The 27,620-nt window shown below is 43.6% G+C and overlaps 1 protein-coding gene across 4 annotated transcripts in view; it reads right to left on the minus strand.

The window, feature by feature from the left end:
• The window catches only part of LOC112230633 (serine/threonine-protein kinase MRCK beta), a 132,634-nt gene that overhangs the window by 86,414 nt on the left and 18,600 nt on the right, over window positions 1–27,620 (minus strand). For 3 of the 4 annotated variants that reach the window (XM_042300567.1, XM_024396907.2, XM_042300566.1), the window contains exons 3-5: window positions 12,490–12,573; window positions 7,321–7,416; window positions 5,105–5,253 (exon numbers count right to left, since the gene is read on the minus strand). In XM_042300567.1, the coding sequence (XP_042156501.1) occupies window positions 5,105–5,253; window positions 7,321–7,416; window positions 12,490–12,573 (329 nt within the window). Of the gene's footprint in view, window positions 1–5,104; window positions 5,254–7,320; window positions 7,417–12,489; window positions 12,574–27,363; window positions 27,607–27,620 lie in introns of those variants that run through there. The other variant, XM_042300568.1, reaches the window with a different exon arrangement.

Below are 27,620 nucleotides of genomic sequence, written 5' to 3' on the forward strand. Positions count from 1 at the left end.
GGGCTTTGATGGCCACTCCAATACCTTCACTTTGTTGTCCTTAAGCCATTTTCCCACAACTTTGGAAGTATGCTTGGGGTCATTGTCCATTAAGACCCATTTGCGACCAAGCTTTAACTGCATGACTGAGATGTTGCTTCAATATATCCACATCATTTTCCTCCCTCATGATGCCATCTATTTTGGGTAGTGCACCAGTCCCTCCTGCAGCAAAGCACCCCCACAACATGATGCTGCCACCCCCGTGCTTCACGTTTGGGATGGTGTTCTTTGGCTTGCAAGCCTCCCCTTTTCCATCCAAACATAACGATGGTCATTATGGCCAAACAGTTATATTTTTATTTAATCAGACCAGATGACATTTCTCCAAAAAGTACCATGTTTGTCCCCAAGTGCAGTTGCAAACCATAGTCTGGCTTTTTTATGGCAGTTTTGAAGCAGTGGCTTCTTCCTTGCTGAGCGGCCTTTCAGGTTATGTCGATATAGGACTCGTTTTACTGTGAATATAGATACTTTTGTACCGGTTTCCTCCAGCATCTTCACAAGGTCCTTTGCTGTTGTTCTGGGATCGATTTGCACTTTTTGCACCAAAGTAAGTTCATCTCTAGGAGACAGAATGCGTCTCCTTCCTGAGCGGTATGACGGCTGCGTGATCCCATGGTGTTTATACTTGCGTACTATTGTTTGTACATATAAACATGGTAGCTTCAGGCATTTGGAAATTGCTCTCCAGACTGGTGGAGGTTTACCATTTTTTTCTGAGGTCTTGGCTGATTTCTTTTGATTTTCTCATGATGTCAAGCAAAGAGGCACTGAGTTTGAAGGTAGGCCTTGAAATACATCCACAGGTACATGTCCTTTTGACACAAAGGATGTCAATTAGCCTATCAGAAGCGTCTAAAGCCATGACATCATTTTCTGGAATTTTCCAAGCGGTTTAAAAGCAGTCAACTTAGTGTATGTAAACTTCTGACCCACTGGAATTGTGATAGTGAAATAATCTGTCTGTAAACAATTGTTGGAAAAATGACTTGTGTCAAGAACAAAGTAGATGTCCTAACCGACTTGCCAAAACTATAGTTGTTAACAAGACATTTGTGGAGTGGTTGAAAAACGAGTTAATGACTCCAACCTAAGTGTATGTAAACTTCCGACTTCAACTGTAGGTGCAATATAAGACCAAAACAATTAAAAGGTTTTGAGGGTGAGGACAAACTGGTGTCTCCAAGTGGCCACACACCTCTCCAAAGTGTGCACAGATCCTAAGCAATTTCAATGCACTTTTATGACTTGACAAAAAGTTAACTAGAATTTACGTTTTGAGCTCTCCTTGCTTTGCCGTTCAGGAACAACATGTAGTTGTTTCCCTTGGAACACAGCCCTGCATCCCCGCCATCACACAATTCCTGTTGTTGTTTACGCAATCCAAAAACGGTCCATTATAAATCACAATATGGTTCAGGTGGCCATGATTTGAAAGCTTATTCTATTCCCAACAAGTCATAAAATACAATCTTACAGTGTTAGGCTTTCACAAGGCAATTCAGAGAAACAGATCGCAATGTCGGTGCGGAGAGAAAGGAGTCATGAGTACATTCAGGTACGTGTGCCGTGGCAAATTTTCTTCGCAATAATTGTGTTCAGAACAATCTAGGGTATGACGTAATCCTGTAACTGTGCATCGAACATAGTGATCATAAACATTTACACTGTATTCAACAGGAGATTTATGATTTGGAAATGTGAAATGCATATTTGGACACTTTCATGACATCAAAGAGGTATTTATTATAATCGTCAACGTCTCATCTTTCAAAATACATTGGGTCATCTTCATTGTCAGCATTTCCCCTCACTCAGACAACAACAAATTGCAAAAGTTGTCCAATTACAGGGAGGGATGGGGACAACTTCCTGTCACGCAAGGTGCTCAAATTCAGAGCGGTTGTCAGTCAAAACCGCACCGTGAAGCGCAAGCCAGAGCTCTGACAATTACTGTACAGCGTCTACATTCCAATTTAAGTGCATATTAGTGCTCAAATCTGCCATTTTCACCCCGTGTACAGGTATGAGTGTAAAGGGTTAACAATCACTCATACTCCTAAACGTATTTAATTTCAAACTTCACATTTCTCTTGATAACTGATCGGTAAAGTCAGTGAATCATTTTCGGTTTATATCCCCAGCTCTAGTGTGTGTGTGTGTTTGTTTTGGTGTGTGAGAGTCAGCGAGTGTGTCGGAGTGTGTGTCACAGAGAGAAGGTAGGCTTCCCCCGACACTTTCGTTCTCTCGTTCTGTTGCTCCCTCTCTCTCGCACTTCATCTCTCTCCCTCTCATCGTTCCCCTTCTATCCCTCCCTCCGTTGATTAATCTTGTCGTTTTCCCTCAGTTTCCCACTCTCCCACTGCAGTACATCACAGTCTGATACGGCCCATTCCATTGTGGTCCCTGGCCCCTCCGGTGTTCCCAAATCTGAAAGGATGCCATAGGGGGAATAGCAATTTGCAGTAGGCTCCACTTAGGCCAATTGGAAAGCCTACTTTCGCCGCATTGTTGGCAATTACACGTATCTATCCCATTCAGATGGGTAGGGGCTAAGGGAAAAGGACTACAGATCGAAATGGTACCAGACCCTTCTCTCTGGCTGTGGTCAAATTCCCTCCCCGTTCAGTCCTCACAGATTCCCAAAGCATTAGACCAAAAAAAATACAATTGTATTTGTCACGTGCCGAATACAACCTTACAGCAAAATGCTTACTTACAAGGCTATATAGAGGGGGTACCGCTACAGAGTCAATGTGGAGGCTATATAGAGGGGGTACCGCTACAGAGTCAATGTGGAGGCTATATAGAGGGGGTACCGGTACAGAGTCAATGTGGAGGCTATATACAGGGTGTTACGGTACAGAGTCAATGTGGAAGCTATATAGAGGGGGTACCGGTACAGAGTCAATGTGGAGGCTATATAGAGGGGGTACCGGTACAGAGTCAATGTGGAGGCTATATAGAGGGGGTACCGGTACAGAGTCAATGTGGAGGCTATATACAGGGGGTACCGGTACAGAGTCAATGTGGAGGCTATATAGAGGGGGTACCGGTACAGAGTCAATGTGGAGGCTATATAGAGGGAGTACCGGTACAGAGTCAATGTGTGGGGGGCACCGGTGGAGGAATTTGAGGTAATTATGTACATGTAGATAAAGTTGTTGAAGTGGCTAAGCATAGATAATAACAGAGTAGTAGCAGCGTGGGGGGGGGTAGCCATTTGATTAGCTGTTCAGGAGTCTTATGGCTTGGGGGTAGAAGCTGTTTAGAAGCCTCTTGGTCCTAGACTTGGCGCTCCGGTACCGCTTGCCATGCGGTAGCAGAGAGAACAGTCTATAACTAGGGTGTCTTTGATGATTTTTAGGGCCTTCCTCTGACACCGCCTGCTATAGAGGTCCTGGATGTCAGGAAGCTTGGTCCCGGTGAAGTACTGTGCCGTACTCTCACAGACACAGACACACTGGAGCGGCAGGTAGTCTAGTGGTACTACTCCTACTCTGTACCTGTTACAGATTCACATTCACCTCTCTTCAACACTTCCAGAGAGAGATCTGCCTACTCTGTACCTGTTACAGATTCACATTCACCTCTCTTCAACACTTCCAGAGAGAGATCTGCCTACTCTGTACCTGTTACAGATTCACCTCTCTTCAACACTTCCAGAGAGAGATCTGCCTACTCTGTACCTGTTACAGATTCACCTCTCTTCAACACTTCCAGAGAGAGATCTGCCTACTCTGTACCTGTTACAGATTCACCTCTCTTCAACACTTCCAGAGAGAGATCTGCCTACTCTGTACCTGTTAGATTCACCTCTCTTCAACACTTCCAGAGAGAGATCTGCCTACTCTGTACCTGTTAGATTCACCTCTCTTCAACACTTCCAGAGAGAGATCTGCCTACTCTGTACCTGTTACAGATTCACATTCACCTCTCTTCAACACTTCCAGAGAGAGATCTGCCTACTCTGTACCTGTTACAGATTCACATTCACCTCTCTTCAACACTTCCAGAGAGAGATCTGCCTACTCTGTACCTGTTACAGATTCACATTCACCTCTCTTCAAACACTTCCAGAGAGAGATCTGCCTACTCTGTACCTGTTACAGATTCACCTCTCTTCAACACTTCCAGAGAGAGATCTGCCTACTCTGTACCTGTTACAGATTCACATTCACCCCTCTTCAACACTTCCAGAGAGAGATCTGCCTACTCTGTACCTGTTACCTGTTTCAACACTTCCAGATCTCACATTTACAGATTCTCTCTTCAACACTTCCAGAGAGAGATCTGCCTACTCTGTACCTGTTACAGATTCACATCTCTCAACACTTCCAGAGAGAGATCTGCCTACTCTGTACCTGTTAGATTCACCTCTCTTCAACACTTCCAGAGAGAGATCTGCCTACTCTGTACCTGTTAGATTCACATTCACCTCTCTTCAACACTTCCAGAGAGAGATCTGCCTACTCTGTACCTGTTACAGATTCACATTCACCTCTCTTCAACACTTCCAGAGAGAGATCTGCCTACTCTGTACCTGTTACAGATTCACATTCACCTCTCTTCAACACTTCCAGAGAGAGATCTGCCTACTCTGTACCTGTTACAGATTCACATTCACCTCTCTTCAACACTTCCAGAGAGAGATCTGCCTACTCTGTACCTGTTACAGATTCACCTCTCTTCAAACACTTCCAGAGAGAGATCTGCCTACTCTGTACCTGCTACAGATTCACATTCACCTCTCTTCAAACACTTCCAGAGAGAGATCTGCCTACTCTGTACCTGTTACAGATTCACATTCACCTCTCTTCAACACTTCCAGAGAGAGATCTGCCTACTCTGTACCTGTTACAGATTCACCTCTCTTCAACACTTCCAGAGAGAGATCTGCCTACTCTGTACCTGTTAGATTCACCTCTCTTCAACACTTCCAGAGAGAGATCTGCCTACTCTGTACCTGTTACAGATTCACATTCACCTCTCTTCAACACTTCCAGAGAGAGATCTGCCATTCTACATATCGGTCACAGATACACTGACACATCCCTCTTACCTGTGGACGTAGTGTTGTTGGTGTATAGAGTGGATGGCCAGCACCATCTCTGCCACATAGAACTTGGACATGTCCTCTGGGAGACGGTCCTCAAACTTACTGAGCAGGGTCAAGAGGTCACCGCCCACATAGTAGTCCATCACCAGGTACTACAGAGGAGAGACAGGTTATATTGTGTTAACACACAGTGGTCCATAACCAGGTACTACAGAGGAGAGACAGGTTATATTGTGTTAACACACAGTGGTCCATAACCAGGTACTACAGAGGAGAGACCGGTTATATTGTGTTAACACACAGTGGTCCATAACCAGGTACTACAGAGGAGAGACAGGTTATATTGTGTTAACACACAGTGGTCCATCACCAGGTACTACAGAGGAGAGACAGGTTATATTGTGTTAACACAGTGGTCCATCACCAGGTACTACAGAGGAGAGACAGGTTATATTGTGTTAACACAGTGGTCCATCACCAGGTACTACAGAGGAGAGACAGGTTATATTGTGTTAACACAGTGGTCCATCACCAGGTACTACAGAGGAGAGACAGATTATATTGTGTTAACACAGTGGTCCATCACCAGGTACTACAGAGGAGAGACAGGTTATATTGTGTTAACACAGTGGTCCATCACCAGGTATTGCAGAGATAAATGGCAAAGCAAAAAATTGATTTATACAAATAAAAAAGCTGAAATTTTACATAAACATCTAGACCCTTTACTCAGTACTTTGTTGAAACATCTTTGGCAGTGATTACAGTCTCGAGTCTTCTTGGGTATGAATGAAAACAGGATGCACCTGAGCTCAATTTAGAGTCTCATAGCAAAAGGGTCTGAATACGTACAATGGGGAGAACAAGTATTTGATAACCTGCAAAATCGGCAGTGTTTCCCACTTACAAAGCATGTAGAGGTCTGTACTTTTTAATCATAGGTAGACTTCAACTGTGAGAGACAGAATCTAAAACAAAAATCCAGGAAATCACATTGTATGATTTTTAATTAATTAATTTGCATTTTATTGCATGACATAAGTATTTGATCACCTACCAACCAGTAAGAATTCTGTCTCTCACAGACCTGTTAGTTTTTCTTTAAGAAGCCCTCCTGTTCTCCACTCATTACCTGTATTAACTGCACCTGTTTGAACTCGTTACCTGTATAAAAGACACCTGCCCACACACTCAATCAAACAGACTCCAACCTCTCCACAATGGCCAAGACCAGGGAGCTGTGTAAGAACATCAGGAATAAAATTGTAGACCTGCACACGGCTGGGATGGGCTACAGGACAATAGGCAAGCACCTTGGTGAGAAGGCAACAACTGTTGGCGCAATTATTAGAAAATGAGGGAAGTTCAAGGTGACGGTAAATCACCCTCGGTCTGGGGCTCCATGCAAGATCTCACCTCATGGGGCATAAATGATCATGAGGAAGGTGAGGGATCAGCCCAGAACTACACGGCAGGACCTGGTCAATGACCTGAAGAGAGCTGGGACCACAGTCTCAAAGAAAACCATTCGTAACACACTACGCCGTCATGGATTAAAATCCTGCAGCGCACGCAAGGTCCCCCTGCTCAAGCCAGCGCATGTCCAGGCCCGTCGATAAAAAGTACAGACCTCTACAAGCTTTGTAAGTAGGAAAACCTGCAAAATCGGCAGTGTATCAAACACTTGTTCTCCCCACTGTATGTAAATAAGGTATGTTTTTAATATTTAATAATTTCGCAAAAAAAAAAAAAACTTTCCACTTTATCATTATGGGGTATTGTGTGTAGATTGATGAGGAAAAAATACATTGAATCAATTTTAGAATGAGGCTGTAACGTAACAAAATGTGGAAAAAGTGAAGGGGCCTGAATACACTGTATACATAAACACACACAGATACTACACACCCAGACACACTATACACAAGTGTGTGTGTGTGTTGGTTCTTCTATCCTTGTGGGGAACTAAAATCCCCAAATGTCCCCACAAGGATAGTAAAACATGAAAAGGAAAAACTCCCTTGTGGGGACATTTCCCACATCCCCATGAGGACAAAGGCTATTTTAGGTTCAGGGTTACAATTAGGGTAAGGGTTTAGTGGTTAGGTTTAGGAGTTAGGGTATGGGTTTAGGTTAGGGAAAATAGGATTCTGAATGAAAATGTACTTTAGGTCCCCACGAGGATAGAAGAACATCGTGTGTGTGTGTAAAGCTGTTACCAGGAAGTTGTCGTCCTGGAAGGCGTAGTGGAGGGTGGTGATCCACTGGCAGTCTCCGTTCACTAGAACGTTTCTCTCCTCGCGGAAACACGCCGTCTGTGTAGGAAACAATGACATCGAGGGGTCAGCTATGACATTCTCTACTTTCATGCACACACAGGCGAGCATACACAAACAAATGTGGATCAGAGAATTGGAAACAGTAAAATAGTCACCTCAGTCACTAAAAACCACATCTTCGACCCTCCTTTCAGTCACTAAAAAAACACAATGACCCTCCTCAGTCACTAAAAACCACATCAATGACCCTCCTCCTCCTCCTCCGTCACTAAAAACCACATCTTCGACCCTCCTTTGTCACTAAAAACACAATGACCCTCCTCCTCCGTCACTAAAAACCACATCTTTGACCCTCCTCCTCCATCACTAAAAACACAATGACCCTCCTTGACCCACATTCCCTCCTCCTCATCACTAAAAACCACATTTTGACCCTCCTCCTCCATCACTAAAAACCACATTTGACCCTCCTCCTCCATCACTAAAAACCACATTTGACCCTCCTCCTCCATCACTAAAAACCACATATTTGACCCTCCTCCTCCATCACTAAAAACCACATATTTGACCCTCTTCTCAGTCACTAAAAACACAATGACCCTCCTCCTCAGTCACTAAAAACCACATCTTCGACCCTCCTCCTCCGGTCACTAAAAACCACATATTCGACCCTCCTCCTCAGTCACTAAAAACCACATATTCGACCCTCCTCCTCCATCACTAAAAACCACATATTTGACCCTCTTCTCAGTCACTAAAAACACAATGACCCTCCTCCTCAGTCACTAAAAACCACATCTTCGACCCTCCTCCTCAGTCACTAAAAACCACATTTCGACCCTCCTCCTCAGTCACTAAAAACCACATATTCGACCCTCCTCCTCCGTCACTAAAAACCACATATTCGACCCTCCTCCTCCGGTCACTAAAAACCACATTCGACCCTCCTCCTCAGTCACTAAAAACCACATATTTGACCCTCCTCCTCCATCACTAAAAACCACATATTTGACCCTCCTCCTCAGTCACTAAAAACACAATGACCCTCCTCCTCAGTCACTAAAAACCACATTTCGACCCTCCTCCTCAGTCACTAAAAACCACATATTCGACCCTCCTCCTCAGTCACTAAAAACCACATATTCGACCCTCCTCCTCAGTCACTAAAAACCACATATTGACCCTCCTCCTCAGTCACTAAAAACCACATATTTGACCCTCACTCCTCAGTCACTAAAAACCACATATTTGACCCTCCTCCTCAGTCACTAAAAACCACATTTTGACCCTCCTCCTCAGTCACTAAAAACCACATATTTGACCCTCCTCCTCAGTCACTAAAAACCACATATTTGACCCTCCTCCTCAGTCACTAAAAACCACATTTGACCCTCCTCCTCAGTCACTAAAAACCACATTTGACCCTCCTCCTCAGTCACTAAAAACCACATTCGACCCTCCTCCTCAGTCACTAAAAACCACATTTGACCCTCCTCCTCAGTCACTAAAAACCACATATTTGACCCTCCTCCTCAGTCACTAAAAACCACATATTTGACCCTCCTCCTCAGTCACTAAAAACCACATATTTGACCCTCCTCCTCAGTCACTAAAAACCACATATTTGACCCTCCTCCTCAGTCACTAAAAACCACATATTTGACTAAAAACCACATTCGACCTCCTCCTCAGTCACTAAAAACCACATTTTGACCCTCCTCCTCAGTCACTAAAAACCACATTTTGACCCTCCTCCTCAGTCACTAAAAACCACATTTTGACCCTCCTCCTCAGTCACTAAAAACCACATATTTGACCCTCCTCCTCAGTCACTAAAAACCACATTTTGACCCTCCTCCTCAGTCACTAAAAACCACATATTTGACCCTCCTCCTCAGTCACTAAAAACCACATATTTGACCCTCCTCCTCAGTCACTAAAAACCACATATTTGACCCTCCTCCTCAGTCACTAAAAACCACATATTTGACCCTCCTCCTCAGTCACTAAAAACCACATATTTGACCCTCCTCCTCAGTCACTAAAAACCACATATTTGACCCTCCTCCTCAGTCACTAAAAACCACATATTTGACCCTCCTCCTCAGTCACTAAAAACCACATATTTGACCCTCCTCCTCAGTCACTAAAAACCACATATTTGACCCTCCTCCTCAGTCACTAAAAACCACATATTTGACCCTCCTCCTCAGTCACTAAAAACCACATATTTGACCCTCCTCCTCAGTCACTAAAAACCACATATTTGACCCTCCTCCTCAGTCACTAAAAACCACATATTTGACCCTCCTCCTCAGTCACTAAAAACCACATATTTGACCCTCCTCCTCAGTCACTAAAAACCACATATTTGACCCTCCTCCTCAGTCACTAAAAACCACATATTTGACCCTCCTCCTCCGTCACTAAACACCACATATTTGACCCTCCTCCTTTGTCGTCGATATAACCTGAAAGGCCACTTCAGCAAGGAAGAAGCAACTGCTCCAAAACCGCCATTAAAAAAAGCCAGACTACGGTTTGCAACTACACATGGGGACAAACATCGTACTTTTTGGAGAAATGTCCACTGGTCTGATGAAAAAATAAATAGAACTGTTTGGCCATAATGACCATCGTTATGTTTGGAGGAAAAAGGGGGAGGCTTGCAAGCCGAAGAGCACCATCCCAACCGTGAAGCATGGGGGTGACAGCATTGTGTTGTGGGGGTGCTTTGCTGCAGGAGGGACTGGTGCACTTCACAAAATAGATGGCATCATGGAGGTGGGGAAATTATGTGAGTATATTGAAGCAACTTCTCAAGACGGGCTAATGTAAGTACACATTTCACCTTCAGAGGTGAATTTATCAAACCTATCGCGTTGAACAAAGTGTGTTATTGTTAGCTCTCCTCAAACAATAGCATGGCATTTTCTCACAGTAATAGCTACTGTAAATTGGACAGTGCAGTTATATTACCAAGAATTGAAGCTTTCAGCCGATGTAAGACACATATGTACTGACATTTGTTGTTACTCTAAAATCTGCGATGATACAACGCGCTGCATGATTTACGGTAGCAGAGAACTGTCTATGACTGGGGTGGGGTCTTTGAACATTTTTAGGGCCTTCCTCTGACACTGCCTGGTCCCTATAGGCTGTCCATTCGTTGTCGGTGATCAGGCCTACCACTGTTGTGTCGTCTGAAAACTTGATGGTGTTGGAGTCGTACCTGGCCACGCAGTCGTGGGTGAACAGGGAGCACAGGAGGGGACTGAGCACGCACCCCTGAGGGGCTCCAGTGTTGAGGATCAGCGTGGCAGATGGGTTGCTACCTACCCTCACCACCTGGGGGTGGCCCGTCAGGAAGTGCAGGATCCAGTTGCAGAGGGAGGTGTTTAGTCCCAGGATCCTTAGCTTAGTGATGAGCTTTGAGGGCACTACGGTGTTGAACGCTGAGCTGTAGTCAATGAACAGCATTCTCACATAGGTGTTCCTTTTGTCCAGGTGGGAAAGGGCAGTGTGGAGTGCAATAGAGAGTGCATCATCTGTGGACCTGTTTGGACGGTATGCAATTTGGAGTGGGTCTAGGGTTTCTGGGATAATGGTGTTGGTGTGAGCCATTACCAGCCTTTCAAAGCACTTCAAGGCTACGGACGTGAGTGCTACGGGTCTGTAGTCATTTAAGCAGAACATATTGATGCAGTAGTAGCGAAGATGGGAAGAAGTCTGTCTACAATAAAGTGATACTCTGCCTTCTTAACACTATCAACAATGCAGATCCTACAGGCCCTAGTTTTGTCGCACCTTGACTACTGTTCAGTCGTGTGGTCAGGTGCCACAAAAGGACTTAGGAAAATAGCAATTGGCCCTTGACAAGGCAGCTCGTGTGGTCAGGTGCCACAAAAGGACTTAGGAAAATAGCACGTGTGGCCCTTGACAAGGCAGCACGTGTGGCCCTTGACAAGGCAGCACGTGTGGCCCTTGACAAGGCAGCACGTGTGGCCCTTGACAAGGCAGCAAAATTGACAAGGCAGCACGTGTGGTCAGGGCCCTGCCAGCAAAAGGGCCCTTGAAAAGGCAGCACGTGGCCCTTGACAAGGCAGCACGTGTGGCCCTTGACAAGGCAGCACGTGTGGCCCTTGACAAGGCAGCACGTGTGGCCCTTGACAAGGCAGCACGTGTGGCCCTTGACAAGGCAGCACGTGTGGCCCTTGACAAGGCAGCACGTGTGGCCCTTGACAAGGCAGCACGTGTGGCCCTTGACAAGGCAGCACGTGTGGCCCTTGACAAGGCAGCACGTGTGGCCCTTGACAAGGCAGCACGTGTGGCCCTTGACAAGGCAGCACGTGTGGCCCTTGACAAGGCAGCACGTGTGGCCCTTGGATGTACACAGAGCAAATATTAATAATATGCATGCCACCAGAGGTCTCTTCACAGTCCAAGTCCAGAACAGACTATGGGAGGCGCACAGTACAACAGAGCCATGACGACATGGAACTCTATTCCACATCAGGCAACTGATGCAAGCAGTAGAATCAGATTTTAAAATCAGGTAAAAATACACCATATGGAACAGGGTGGACTGTGAAGAAACAAACATAGGCACAGACACGTGGATTTATTACTGTAGATATGTGGTCGTGGTGGAGAGGGGCCTGAGGGCACACAGTGTGTTGTAGATATGTGGTAGTGGTGTAGTAGGGGCCTGAGGGCACACAGTGTATTGTATATATGTGGTAGTGGTGTAGTAGGGACCTGAGGGCACACAGTGTGTTGTGAAATCTGTGAATGCATTGTAATGATTTTAAATTGGTATAATCTGCCTTAATTTTGCTGGACCCCAGGAAGAGGGCAGCAGCTAATGGGGATCCATAACAAATACAAGTGTTTGTCTGGGTGAGCGTGGCTAACAATCATTGTCAACCATGAAAATGAAGCCTTGAGCACTTATTGGGAGCACAAATCAGTATGCAGAAATGGCTCTTTATCACATATAAATAAAACTACATCCAGCACAGGACCTTGACTTGACTGGGAATATACCTTCTAGCTCTTCTATTTATAGCTTTCAATTGGAGATTTTGGACACTACAGTATGATCCTTACCTCGGCTCTCTTCAGCATCTCCCACTTGTTCAGGATCTTCATGGCGTAAACGCGTTCTGTGTTCTTCATCTTCACCACCGCAACCTAGAGTGGGGGAGCGAAATGGAGGGAGTGGGAGAGAGATAAATAAAGAGATGGAGGGGAGAGAGTAGGAGAGAGAAATCATGAATAGACAATTAAAATGCAGCCTAATTAAGAGAGCTGAGAATTGTGGGTTCTTCCTTATTGATGTTTCCTGCCCGTTCCTACTGGCCTAGTTACTGTAAACTAGGAGCCCCCCCCAGGACACAATGCTTTCTAAGATAGTGGGTGCATTCCAAATGGCACCATAGTCGCTATATATTGGGCCCTGGTCAAGAGTAGTACACTATTTATTTGTATTTATTACAGACTTGCCAAGTTAAATAAAGGTTAAGAACAACTTATTATTTACAATGAAGGCCTACCCCAGCCAAACCTTCCCCTAACCCGGATGACGCTGGGCCAATTGTGCGCCGCCCCACGGGATTCCCGATCACGGCCAGTTGTGATACAGCCTGGGATGGAACCAGGGTCTGTAGTGACATCTCTAGCACTGAGATGCAGTACCTGAGACCGCTGCTCCACTCGGGAGCCCTAGGGATTGGGGTGCCACTTGGGTGGCAGCCATAGTGTTTTGATCCTCATGTGCACGCCAACATCCAGTATGCATTAAGGGGGAATATAGGCTTGTGTTCATTAGGCAACAAATGGAAGAAAACGGACAGAAAGGGAGGGACTAACTGGACTAGTTCAATAAAAAAAACGCTCCTTTAGATTTTTCCGTTGCAAGTCAGCGTACTACAGTGTTTCCCCTAACATCGTACATACGGTGTTTTGCACTCCCACTAAGCTCTGTCCCCCCATCTAAAATATTTTGGCTTCAACATGTTGGAATTTGATTTGAGGGGCTAATTCGATTATTTTCCAGGTGGGACGCAATTAGGCCTTAAAATAAAATGTTGCAGCCAAAAGACTGTGGGTGGGACAGGGCTTATTGGGAGGGGAAAAAGCCATATGTACAATGTTAGGGGGAAAACACTGTAGTTAGCTGGCTTGTGGAGAATCTGGTCCGTAAAATAGTTCTGGCCCTAGACATATGTATGAGAGCTGTTAATGAGCTATGATTAAAAAGTCTTTAAAGATGTATAAATTGACCACTTCGGCACATTTTGGCAAACTCGTGGCAGTCTAACTTTGCACACACTGCTGCCATCTTGTGGACAACTAAATTACACCTAGAATCGCTGTCTCAATGTACTCTTAAATTTCAAAGATTGAAAAAAAAAATTGGTTTGGTTTAGCTTTTACGTTATATTCTCCGACATTAATTTCACATTTCCAAACTTCTTCCTTTCAAATGGTATCAAGAAAATGCATATAGTTGCTTCAGGTCCTGAGCTACAGGCAGTTAGATTTGGGTGTCATTTTAGGCGGAAATTGAAGAAAAATAAGATTTATTAAGATGCCGATTCAAAACCGTACACATGCACTTACAGGCCAAATACATCTAAACCAGTAGTCATAGTAGTCATAGTCATAGTCATAGTGCTTCAGACATATCTGGGGGAAGGGGAGGCAGCGTAGCCTAGTGGTTAGAGCGTTGCACTAGTAACAGAAAGATTGCAAGTTCAATTCCCCAAGCTGACAAGGTACATATCTGTCGTTCTGAACAAGGCAGTTAACCATGTTCCCACATGGTTTTTAATTGAATTAGAATCTTTTAAAACAAAACACTAGTCCGTCATTGAAAATAAGAATTTGTTCTTTAACTTTCCTAGTTAAATAAAGGTAAAATGTAATAAACTTACAGTGGAAGTCGGGAGTTTACAAACCCGTTTTCAACTCCATTTTCACTCCACACATTTCTTGATAACAAACTACAGCAAGTTTTTTAGGACATCTACTTTGTGCATGACAAGTCATTTATCCAACAACTGTTTACAGACAGATTATTTCACTTATAATTCACTGTTTCACAATTCCAGTGGGTCAGAAGTTTACATACACTAAGTTGACTGTGCCTTTAATCTCTCTAGGGTACGCGGGATGGTAGCGTCCCACCTGTCAACAGCCAGTGAAACTGCAGGGCGCCAAATTCAAAACAGAAATCCCATAATTAAAATTCCTCAAACATGTATTTTACACCATTTTAAAAGATACACTTGTTGAAAATCCAGCCACAGTGTCCGATTTTAAAAAGGCTTTATGACGAAAGCAAACTAAATGATTATGTTAGGTCAGAGCCAAGTCACAGAAAGCCATTTTTCCAGCCAAAGAGTGGAGTCACAAAAATAGATAAAAAATAATCAGTAACCTTTGATCTTTATCAGGTGACTTCATGTTACACAATACATGTGTTTTGTTCGGTAAAGTTCATATTTATATCCAAAAATCTGAGTTTACATTGGCGCGTTACGTTCAGTAGTTCTAAAACATCCAGTGATTTTGCAGAGAGCCACATTAAATTGACAGAAATACTCAAAATAAACATTGATAGACAATAGAAGTGTTATTCACAGAATTAAAGAAAAACTTCTCCTTAATGCAACCGCTGTGTCAGATTTCAAAAAAACTTTACGGAAAAAGCAAACCATGCAATAATCTGAGTACGGCGCTCAGACGAAAAATCAAGCCAAATTGATATCCGCCATGTTGGGAGTCAGTCAGAAATAGCATTATAAATATTCACTTACCTTTGATGATCATCAGAATGCACTCCCAGGAATCCCAGTCCCACAATAAATGTTTGTTTTGTTCAATAATGTTCATCATTTATGTCCAAATAGCTACTTTTGTTAGTGCGTTTTGTAAACAAATCCAAAGTCACGAAGAGCGTTCACTAGGAGCAGACAAATGTCAAAAAGTTTCCGTTACAGTCGTAGAAACATGTCAAACGATGTATGGAATCAATCTTTAGGATGTTTTTAACATAAATCTTCAATAATGTTCCAACCGGAGAATTCCTTTGTCTTCAGAAATGCAGTGGAACGCAGGTCGCTCGTGGAGCTTGTGGCAGACCTCTGACTCATTCCCCTCTCATTCAGCACCACTTCACAGTAGAAGCATCAAACACGTTTCTAAAGACTTTGACATCTAGTGAAAGCCTTAGGAAGTTCAACATGACCACAGACACTGTATTCGATAGGGCAAGAGTCAAAAAACTACAAACCTCAGCTTTCCAACTTCCTGGTTCACAGACATCATTATGTCTGCAATATGATTCAACAGTGAAAAATATCACCAAATGGAAATGATGAAATCAACACAACGAGCGATGTTTTTCACTGTTGAATCATATTGCAAATGCACTGTGCATTTGCAATATGTTTCAATGGGCATTTACCATCACGAATTTGTCATGCTCAAAAATCCTGCAGAAATGCGAAATTGACTGGCCCGATGAACTCAGGATGGCCGGGCAGTGTTTCTGGTTCCTCTCCATCGCTCGTTGGTGTGGATTTCAGAATGCCATTTTGGTGATAGTCCCGCTCTGTTTAAACATATTGCAAATGTACAAAAGTCATAAAACATAATAAAAACGTAAAACACAGTTACGTTCCAGCTGCGGGTCCAGTTCTGACATTGTGTGTAGGCCTATGCGAGGCGAACCCGAATTTCGGCTCGATAGGTCATTCGGAGCCCGAGCAAGATTTTAATTGGTGCTGAAAATCCACTTTTTTCCATGCCTTGCTACGGGGTCCTTGAATGAGCTATCGGACAGAAACGTTGGTGTCCGTCTCTATGGGCCGAGCCGGTTTCAATGCACCTAGTCTTGCGACTCTGGGACTTTTCTAAATGTCATCATTTTCGTAATGGTCTAAATGAATTGAAGTCATTGCAAACGTACGAGGCTGTTTCTCGGCCCGAGAACCTTCTAGAGCCACGTAACTCACCATCGACCTGAGGTCTAGAACAGGTTTCTAAAGTTTCAGAACTCTAGGTCTGACTGTTCTTTTTTAGTTTGAACAAAGGTAACTATTGCAGGCACTGTCTGTCTCTCTGTGTCCCTCTGGCCTAGCTGTGTGTGTGTGATTTTTTTTCTTGTGAATTTTATGGGAGACATGACTGATTTACAATTCATGGGGGTTGCCTAATCACACATATGAAGTTTTGGAAAGATCTGACCTTTTTAACCCTTCGAAACAGCCCCTACGACACCTTTTAAGGCACTTCCGGTTGACACAGGAAGCTATAAGTAAACACATATCCTCATTGGGGTATGCCTTTACAGAATCCTGAGTTAAGTGTTTACGTTAAGAACTGACCGATTTACACAGGGTTGAATGCACTATTTATCACAAACTGATGGTTGGTTATGGAAAAACACTTTTAGGGTGATTTTAACCACTTCCGGTTGGTCCAGGAATCTTAGAATCAACACAGGTAGACGTCATAGTGGCATGATGGATTGTCATCGAAGACAGGTTCATAAGACATTCATAACCCACATTAGGTTGAATTTAGGGGTGCAGGCAATGTATTCCTATGGGGAGAGAAGTCATTGAAAACTGTTTGATGTAAACCCTGTTTTACTGTTAAGGGTTAATGCCACACGGTCAAGGTTAGGCTTGCACAGATCGGGAGAACCTCAGGAACGTTCCTGAGGTCAAATTGTGCTTCTCACCCTAAAGGTTCTCCCACTGTTACCCCCAAAAAATTTTTTTTAGGGCCAGGCTTCATTTTGGGCCTACTTTTTTCACGGTCGCTGCACTCAGAGCGAGCTACGGTCATGCGGGGCATCTTGTTGAACTCGGCACGGCCTTGAGAGAATATGGAAATGCCATTGTAGGCTCTGTCTTTTCTTTTTTTTCTTTTTTGACCCGTGTCTCCCCAATTTCGTGGTATCCAATTGTTTAGTAGCTACTATCTTGTCTCATCGCTACAACTCTCATACGGGAGAGAGGAACGTTGAAGGTCATGCATCCTCCGATACACAACCCAACCAAGCCGCACTGCTTCTTAACACAGCGCGCATTCAACCCGGAAGCCAGCCGCACCAATGTGTCGGAGGAAACACCGTGCACCTAGCAACCTTGGTTGGCGCACACTGCACCCGGCCCGGCACAGGAGTCGCTGGTGCGCGATGAGACAAGGATATCCCTACCGGCCATGCCCTCCCTAACCCGGACGACGCTAGGCCAAATTGTGCGTCGCCTAATAACACATGCAGTTTTGAAAAGATCAGACATTTTTAACCCTTCAAAACAGCACCTATGACTTCATTTTAAGGCACTTCCGGTTTACACAGGAAGCTGAAAGTGAACACAGAGAGAGAGAGAGAAAGTAGTCACTTATAGAATTTTGAGTTTTAATGTTAAGAACTGACTTATTTACGGAGGGTTTAGTGAGTGTGTGTTATTTCAGAAAATCACAAATCTTGCAGAGCTCGGAAGCACAATTTAAAATGATTCGTATGAACACACTGCAACTGGATCTGTAACTTAAATTAAAAAAACACCTATTTTTGAACATCACCAATTTGACATTGTACGATTTCTCTTAAATGACGATCGATAAATGGCTGGTTCTTTTTTTGACACCGTAGGTTCATTTACTTTAAATTATTGCTCTATTTAAAATTTTTACCTTTAATCCCAGAAAAATGGCCATAACTTAAAAACCATTGAGGCCTAGACGCCATCTTGTTCGGGGCCAACTGCCCATTACGTCAAACCTATGCTCACCAAGTTTCGTCTTCTAAATCTTTTCCGTTTAGGAGATAAGGCCACGTCGTGATTGGTGATGTTTTGTACATTTGCAATACGATTCCATTTGCCCTCTGGTGGGATTTACCGGGAGAGCAGAAAAATGACCAAAATTTGAACATTTTATAAAACTGAAACCGAATGTCCGAGAGAGTTCGTTTGATGACTTCCTGGAAGATCCGGCCCTGCCGCACGGCCCGACACCGTCCGCGAATTTTAGAAACGTTGTCGGAGGTCTAGTAATGGACCGTACATTTGCAATGTGGACTTTCTCACTAACCATATCGCAAAAAAAAAAATCCTTAAGTTTGTTAGTGCCACTGCTATGCATTGATTAACTTATTATAGGTTACCTACTGGGGCTATATTTTAGGTGACATTATTTAAATCCAACCTTTATTTAACTAGGCAAGTCAGTTTAAGAACAAATTCTTATTTACAATGACGGCCTAGGAACAGTGGGTTAACTGCCTTGTTCAGGGGCAGAACGACAGATTTGTACCTTGTCAGCTCGGGATTTGATCTCGCAACATTCCGGTTACTGGCCCAACTCTCTAACCACTAGCGCACTATTTAGGCTAGGGTGTCATTTCAGTCATGATGTTGACCTCTTACACCATGACCAAACCGTTCCGCCCGTGCATCCGTCTGCACCATCGTCTGCATGATCATTGTGTTTATTCTCACCAGACAATCTCAACATGCAGGTTAAAATACCAAAACCAACTATGAAATCAAACCATAAGTCTATTGACGCACCCATACGTCAATAAAACATAATAAAAACATCCATCAAAACCTGTCCGTTTAAGACAAAGATACTTTTTTTGCATGGGCTGCATCTCAATACACCGCATTAGCCTGTTGCCTTCCACATCAGCGATGGAAAGAAAACGAGTTACAGTTTGTCAGAACATGAGAATCAGTCTTCTCACAAAAACATTTGTATCTTCTGAACGGTTTGGCCTTCAAATTATTCAATCACCTGACATCTACACCAACCATGAAAAAGTCAAACGAACATGATCTCCGTTTTGCTCTACGACCCCCACAAGTCACGGAACTCGTCTGAAGGCAACCCATACAAAACAAAACGAAGTAAGGAGGTTGTTTTGTGCCAACAAAAATAAGGGGTTAAAAATGCATTTAAAAAAAAAACTAAAATATCTTCTCAGCTTTCATATACCTCCTAGGACAGACACCGCACAACCTTATGATGGCGGAGATCTTTGTGGGCTATACTCAGCCTCGTCTCAGGATGGTAAGTTGGTGGTTGAAGATATTCCGTCCGGGTGTCCTCGGATGGGGCCACAGTGTCTCCTGACCCCTCCTGTCTCAGCCTCCAGTATTTATGCTGCAGTAGTTTGTGTCGGGGGGCTAGGGTCAGTTTGTTATATCTGGAGTACTTCTCCTGTCCTATTCGGTGTCCTGTGTGAATTTAAGTGTGCTCTCTCTAGCTCTTTCTTTCTCTCTCTCGGAGGACCTGAGCCCTAGGACCATGCCTCAGGACTACCTGACATGATGACTCCTTGCTGTCCCCAGTCCACCTGGCTGTGCTGCTGCTCCAGTTTCAACTGTTCTGACTTATTATTATTGGACCATGCTGGTCATTTATGCTGGTCATTTATAGCCTAGTTAAATAAAAGGTAAAATAAAAGGCCAAATTTCATGAAATATATATATATTTTTTTTTAATATACCTAAAGGGGTTACACAATTTCAAATCAAATAGCTAAATACCATGGTATGACCATCTCAAAATAATTCCATATGTTAGCTTAGTACCATTTCCTGGATATGTTAGATGAAATACACAACAAGTCCAAAAGTATGTGGACACCTACTCATCGAACAGCTCATTCCAAAATCATGGGCATTAATATGGAGTTGGTCCCCCCTTTGCTGCAATATACTCCACTCGTCTGGGAAGGCTTTCCACTAGATGTTGGAACATTGCTGCGGGGACTTAATTCCATTTAGTCACAAGACCATTAGTGAGGTCGGGCACTGATGTTGCACCAATTCATCCCAAAGGTGTTCGATGAGGTTGAGGTCAGGGCTCTGTGCAGGCCAGTCAAGTTCTTCCACACCGATCGACAAACCATTTCTGTATGGACATCACTTTGAGCACGGGGGCATTGTCATGCTGAAACAGGAAAGGGCCTTCCCCCAAACTGTTGCCATGAAGTTGGACGCACAATTGTTGAGAATATCATTGTATGCTGTAGTGTTAAGATTTCCCTTCACTGGATCTAATGGGTCGAACCCGAACCATGAAAAACAGCCCCAGATCATTATTCCTCCTCCACCAAATTTTACAGTTGGCACTATGCATTGGGGCAGGTAGCGTTCTCCTGGCATCCGCCAAACCCAGGTTCATCCGTCGGACTGCCAGATGGTGAAGCATGATTCATCACTCCAGCCAACGCTTGGCATTGCGCATGGTCAATATAGGCTTGTTTGCCGTTGCTTGGCCATGGAAACACATTTCATGAAGCTCCCAAAGAACAGTTATTGTGCCGATGTTGCTTCCAGAGGCAGTTTGGAACTCGGTAGTGGGTGTTGAAACTGAGGACAGATTTTTTACACGCTACGTGCTTCAGCACTCGGCGGTCCCGTTCTGTGAGCATGTGTGGACTACCACTTTGTGACTGAGCCGTTGTTGCTCCGAGACATTTCCAGTTCACAATAACAGCACTTACAGTTGACAGGGGCAGCTCTAGCAGGGCAGAAATTTGACAGACTGACTTGTTGGAAAGGTGGTATCCTATGACGGTTCCACATTGAAAAAGTCACTGAGCTCTTCAGGAAGACCATTCACCTGCCAATGTTTGTTTATGGAGATTTCATGGCTGTGTGCTCGATTTTATACACCCGTCAGCAATGGGTGTGGCTGAAATAGCTGTCTCTAATCATTTGAAGGAGTGTCCACATTCTTTTATATATATTAGCGTAGCTAACTTTTTGAATCATACGCTACTAGGGTTGAATGGCGGGAACTCGGTTAGCGAGATTTACCCCTCAAAACGAGTCACTTTTCCCAGGATAAATAACTGCGAGAAACCAGTAAATTAGAATAAATGATTTATGAACATCATGAACTTAAATGATAAGTGATGTCTAAATCGGCATATCTAATGCCCTCTGCATGATGAATGCTCATGGTGGGGACAGACCTTCTCAGTGTGTAGACCTACAGTATCATCATGGTAACTATCTTGTGACAGGTAGGCTGCATTTACTGCAGCATTGCCTGTAAAGACCGGCTGCGTGTCTAATTTACCCATCTCCTTCTGGCTTTCAGGGTCACCTTATATTCTTATTTTTTTATGGCAGCTGCAGAGTTTTATACAGCTTATCAGTCGAATATCATTGCTATAAATCATTGCACGGGCACTCTCTCGCAGTCACTCGCTCTCTAGCAGTCACTCAGTCACTCTCTCTAGCATTCAAAATACAGAGCATTCAGAAAGTATTCAGACCCCTCGATTTTTCCACATTTCATTACTTTATTCTAAAATTGATCAAAGTACTTTTTATCCAAATCAATATACACATAATACCCCATAATGTCAAAGGAACGCCTGATTGTTGACATTTTGTTAAATGTATAAAAAAAGATACAATTTAAATATCATTTACATGAGTATTCAAACCCTTTACTTAGTATTTTGTTGAAGCACCTTTGGCAGAGGTTGCATTAGAGTCTACTTGGGTACGACGCTACAAGCTTGGCACACCTGTATTTGGAGTTTCTCTCATTCTTCTCTGCAGATCCTCAAGCGCTGTCAGGTTGGATGGGGAGCATCGCTGCACATCCATTTTCAAGTCTCTCCAGAGATGTTCAAGTCTGGCCTCTGCCTTGGCCACTCAAGGACAGGTTTCCTCCAGACGTGACGCTTGGCATTCAGCCTAGAGAATCTTTTTTCCCACGATCACAGTCCTTTAGGTGCCTTATCCCCCGATTGCTCAGTTTGGCAGAGCGGCCAGCTCTAGGAAGAGTCGTGGTGGTTCCAAACTTCTTTCATTTAAGAATGGAGGCCACTGTGTTCTTGGGGACCTTCAATGCTGCAGACATGTTTTGGTACCCTTCCCTAGATCTGTGCATCGAAACAATCCTGTCTCGGAGCTCTAAGGACAATTCCTTCGACCTCATGGCTTGACTTGCTCTGACATGCAGTCAACTGTGAAACCTTATATAAACAGGTGTGTGCCTTTCCAAATCATGTCCAATCAATTGAATTTACCACAGGTGGACTCAAATCAAGTTGAAGAAACATCAAGGATGATCAATGAAAAAAGGATGCACATGAGCTCAATTTCAAGTCGCATAGCAAATAAGGTAAATAAGGTATGTTTTTTAATTTTAATAATATGCTAACATTTCTAAAAACCTGTTTTTGCTTTGACATTGAGGTATTGTGGTTAGATTGAGGATTTCTTTTTATTGAATCCATTTTAGAATACGGCTGTGACGTAACAAAATGTGGAAAATGTGAACGGGTCAGAATACTTTCTGACCCGTGTTTGGCAACACAAACACTGGTCGACAGGTGCCAGCAGTGTGGGTGAACTGATTGAAATACATATTTTTTTAAACGCTTGCGCACGCAGAGTAGCCGGTCTAGTCTGTGTTGGACCAAATCCACTTTGGCATCCATCTGCGTTCTCCTTTCCCCTCGGTCTCTGTATTATTTTCCCCTTCACTCTTCTTTCCCCTCGCCCTCTGTGATTCTGGCTTTTGCTCCAGTCTCTTGGCTCCCGCTTCTCATCCCTCCCTCTCTGTGAGGATCTGTCTTTTGCTCCAGTCTCTTGGTTCCCTTATCCCCCTTATTTCCCCTCGCTCTCTGAATATCTGACGTTTGCTCCTGTCTCTTGGTTCCCTTAACCCCCCTCGCTTTCTCTGTGTTTATCTTGCTTTTGCGCCCGTCTCTTGGCTCCCTCTCCCTCTTCTCAGCCCACCCTCTGTGAGGATCTGTCTTTTGCTCCTGTGTTCTGCATTTCTTTCCCTCATCTCATCCCTCGCTCTCTCTGTGATTCTGGTTTTTGCTCATGTGTCTTGATTCCCTTTCGCTATTCTTTCTGCTCGCTCTGTGATTATCTGGCTTTTTCTCCTGTCTCTTGGTTCCCTTTCCATCTACTCATACATCACTCTGATTATCTGGCATTTTCTCCTGTCTCTTGGTTCCCTTTCCCTCTACTCATACATCACTCTGTGATTATCTGGCTTTTTCTCCTGTCTCTTGGTTCCCTTTCCCTCTACTCATACATCACTCTGTGATTATCTGGCTTTTTCTCCTGTCTCTTGGTTCCCTTTCCCTCTACTCATACATCACTCTGTGATTATCTGGCTTTTTCTCCTGTCTCTTGGTTCCCTTTCCCTCTAACTTTAATCACCCTCGTTCTTGCTCTCCCTTGTTTTAAAAGTCATGCAGGGTGAGTTTCAAAGGGAGGAAGGAACAGTCAGGACGGAGTGAGCTTTTTGGCCTTAGTCGGAGAGGGATGGTTCTCTGACCTCCATTTCTCCCTGAAAAGGACTTTGTTGAATGTGGTAAGAGAGACAGAGGCACTATCCATCATAAGTGTTTGGCCTGCATTTCCTGTTTATCTGGAAAGGCATAATGTAACTTACAAGCCCACAGGAAACAGAGGGCGCGAGGTAGGGCAGAGTCGACGACAACAACAGCTAACAAGATGTAGAGACTTGCAGCCTTGTTCACACAGAAACACTCACTGTGAGAAAGTGCAAAGTAACAAGTGTGTGAGTGACCAAGCTATTAAATTAGCGCTTACAACTAGGTCTTATATTTTCAAATCGACAATAACAAAAGGTTGAATTGTGTTAACTAGCAAAAAGTGACATGAGTATTGAGTATTGGATTCCCAAAAAGTATCATCAAGTTTGAACTTTAGCAGTGTTACCACCCCTTATAGCAAACAAACCACATCCTATCTAGCAGCCAAAGCACTGGACTGAACTTAAGTGGCCCTGCCCAGTTTATATGAAATGGCACGTTATCAGTGTGTGCGTGTGTACGGGACATTATCTGTTAAGGGAAATACTATTTTGGTCAGCGTTTCCCCTTGGGTACGGTATTCCTTTCCTGAGGGTTTCCTGGAAGCAGGGCTATTGTCCGGACCTCCTTGTGCCTAGCGTGTGTTCGGTGTGTGTGTGTGTGCATTTTAAATAGTACCAAGTAGTCGTCCAAGTCTGAGGACTTCTAGCTGAGACAAGGCATGAACACAAATACAAAATGATGCTCTCTCTCACACACACACACACACACACACATTGGAAACACTCTTCCCCATCTTTGTCTCCCTTTCACGCTCTCTCACACACACACACACACAGTTAAACTCCCTCACATTCTATGAGTGATGGGCTGTATCCAAAATGGCACCCTATTCCCTCCCTATGCAGTGCACTACCTTCAACCAGGGCCCATAGGCCTCTGGTCAAAAGTATTGCACTTACAATATAGGGAATAGTGTTAACTCCAAAGGACACAACGACTAGGTTCCAGTTTAACAACCTTTACTTCACAGCACGGTACATAGCGGCCATTACGCTCAGGCCCGGTCCAACAGTAACCTCTGCACAGCCACACTAATAACAGCGAGAGAGCAGCGTAATTACAAAAGTTTAAGGATACTTAACTTATTCTCACACTTTTCTTGAAAGACAAAACAAATAATTAAATGGCTAAGCATTATTCAAGTCCCTCATTTCAATGGGTCATGTGGCAATGTCACGTGACATTTTTACACATGCTGCCACTTTCCATTACGGAATGCCTTCAGGATTACACTTTCTTTGTCAGACAGTCAGCCAGCTGTTCCTTTGTAGCTGGTATTTTATTTAACCTTTTTTTAAATTAGGCAAGCTCTGAGAACAATGTTGCATTGTCAATTCCATCTGCAGGAGCAAGGTTGTTTTCTAGCAAGTGTGCTCCTGACAACCCTGCTGATACTTTGATAACAGATAGGTGAGAATCTTCCTTCCTCGTCCCAGTAAGACAATTTGATGTCCACCTTTTGTGCCTCCATAAAAATAAAGGTGGAGGCACAACTAGCTTCAGTCATCTTTTCCCACATGCTGAAACCTTAGTCACTTGTTCTGATTTTAGTTTACAAACCACTTTATCCTCATGCATGGTTTGTACAGTGGCATGTTGTCTGTTGAATGTCTATCAACCCATAGAATTAGATCTATCTTTGACCTCAGCTGATCAGCTTCAATTGCAGAGGGAGGAAGGAAATTCTTTGTACAGCTCTTGAAGAATCCAAATGGATGGGTTGAAGATTCATGATGTACCTCTCCTGTTGCGTCAGTATTATTCCGGCACTGAAACATAAAAAAGGAGTGCCACGCCCCTCACGGCTGTCCAGGTAAATGGCTTTGCGGTGTGGAATCACTATTGTGGTCTGTGAGCCACCACAGATGATGTCATCAACATGAAAGGAGAAAACTCCAGCCATTGCAGTCTTGATCAAGCTAGTAGAAGACGGCAGGATCCACTTGACATTTTTCCTCCTGTACTTAGCATTGCTGCCTTGACTTTGTTGTACCAGTAGAGTGATGCATATTCCAGGCCATACACACACTTTTTTAGTTCCCACAGTTCCTTCACCCTTAACTTTAGGTGGAGGTCAGATGTGAATGTCCCTTGAAAGCAATGTTCCCTGCAGAAATGCAGCTCATGTCCATAGAATTAACCTGTTGAGTGTAGGGGGCCGTAGTTTGATGTTTGGATGAAAAACGTACCCAAATTAAAACTGCCTATTTCTCAGGCCCAGAAGCTAGAATATGCATATAATTGGCAGATTAGGATAGAAAACTCTAAAGTTTCCAAAACTGTCAAAATATTGTCTGAGTATAACAGAACTGATAGAGGAAAATCCAACTCAGAAGTGTTGTTTTTCCTGAAAGCTCTCTGTTCCATTGCCTGCCTTCACTCCATTTAAAGGGATATCAACCAGATTCCTTTTCCTATGGCTTCCCCATGGTGTGAACAGTCTTTAGACATAGTTTCAGGATTTTATTTTGAAAAATTAGCGAGAAAGATCACATCGCGTCAGTGGATGGCTGGGTGCCAGCAGAGTTTTGCATGCGCAACAGCTTGGAGCAGACATTACTCTCTCTCTCCTATTGAAGAAGCTACAGTCCCGGTTTAAATATGATCGATTATATATTGTAAAAACAACCTGAGGATTGATTATTAAAAAAAACGTTTGACATGTTTCTATGAACTTTACGGATACTATTTGGAATTTGTCTGCGATGTCGTGACCGCTCGAGCCTGTGGATTTCTGAACATAACGCGCCAACCAAATGGAGGTATTTTGGATATAAAAATAATATTTATGGAACAAAAGGAAGACTTATCGTGTAACTGGGAACCTCGTGAGTGCAAACATCCGAAGATCAAAAGGTAAGCGATTTAATTTATTGCTTTTCTGACCAATCTACTTGGCTGCTAGCTGTTTGTAATATTTTGTCTACTGAGAGAGATGTCCTTACATAAACACTTGTTATGCTTTTGCCGACAAGCTTTATTGAAATCTGACACACCGGGTGGATTAACAACAAGATAAGCTGTGTTTTGCTATATTGCACTCGTGATTTCATGAAAATGGTATATTTTTAGTAATTTAATTTGAATTTGGCGCTCTGCAATTCAGCGGATGTTGACAGCTCCTCAAAACCTCTAGCCATGCTTTTGGCACTATTCCAGTAAAGAGTTATTCAAGGGAACACATCCATCGTGTTGAGATATTTTTGGGGCCAATGTCTTTGACACCCTCAGTTTTTTTCCTCCAATTACTGAGCTCATCTTGTTAAAGCAGGTCAAATGACACGTCATTTGTTTCGACGACATCAATGTCATTCAGTCATTCTAGATTGTTTCAATTCTGAGAATATCTACAAGTGACAGGTCCACTGACCACAGTAAAAGAAAGGGCAGCTGGTTCAGAGTACTGAAAGTTGTACTAGTGCTGGTCGAATGTTTTTCTGCTCGAATGTTGCTGTGTGTGGAATACCACTTTCTCTGTCCATGCATTTATCAGTTTGTGCAGTTTTCAGATTGGAACAACCATGTTTTAACATGTGGCTGCTGTTCAATGTTTTCCTCAAAAGTATTACCTGTGTCATGGTTGAAGGTCTCTGCTCCATTTCCTGTGTCAGTTTCAGTGTCCATATCAGTGAATGCGACATCTGGTAGGTTTGTGTCGGTGACCTTTTCGATATGCAGATTCCCAGCAACAGCCCCTCCAACTTGTTGATCATTTATTTACCTTCTGCAATCTTCAGGGGTGCACCCAGACAATGGTGCCTCTGTGCCTCACAAATATCGCCATACCATATTGGCCAATAACGACCCTGGGTCCTTTCCACTCGAC

The sequence above is a fragment of the Oncorhynchus tshawytscha genome, linkage group LG18, assembly GCF_018296145.1.
Source record: "Oncorhynchus tshawytscha isolate Ot180627B linkage group LG18, Otsh_v2.0, whole genome shotgun sequence".
Lineage (NCBI taxonomy): Eukaryota > Metazoa > Chordata > Actinopteri > Salmoniformes > Salmonidae > Oncorhynchus > Oncorhynchus tshawytscha.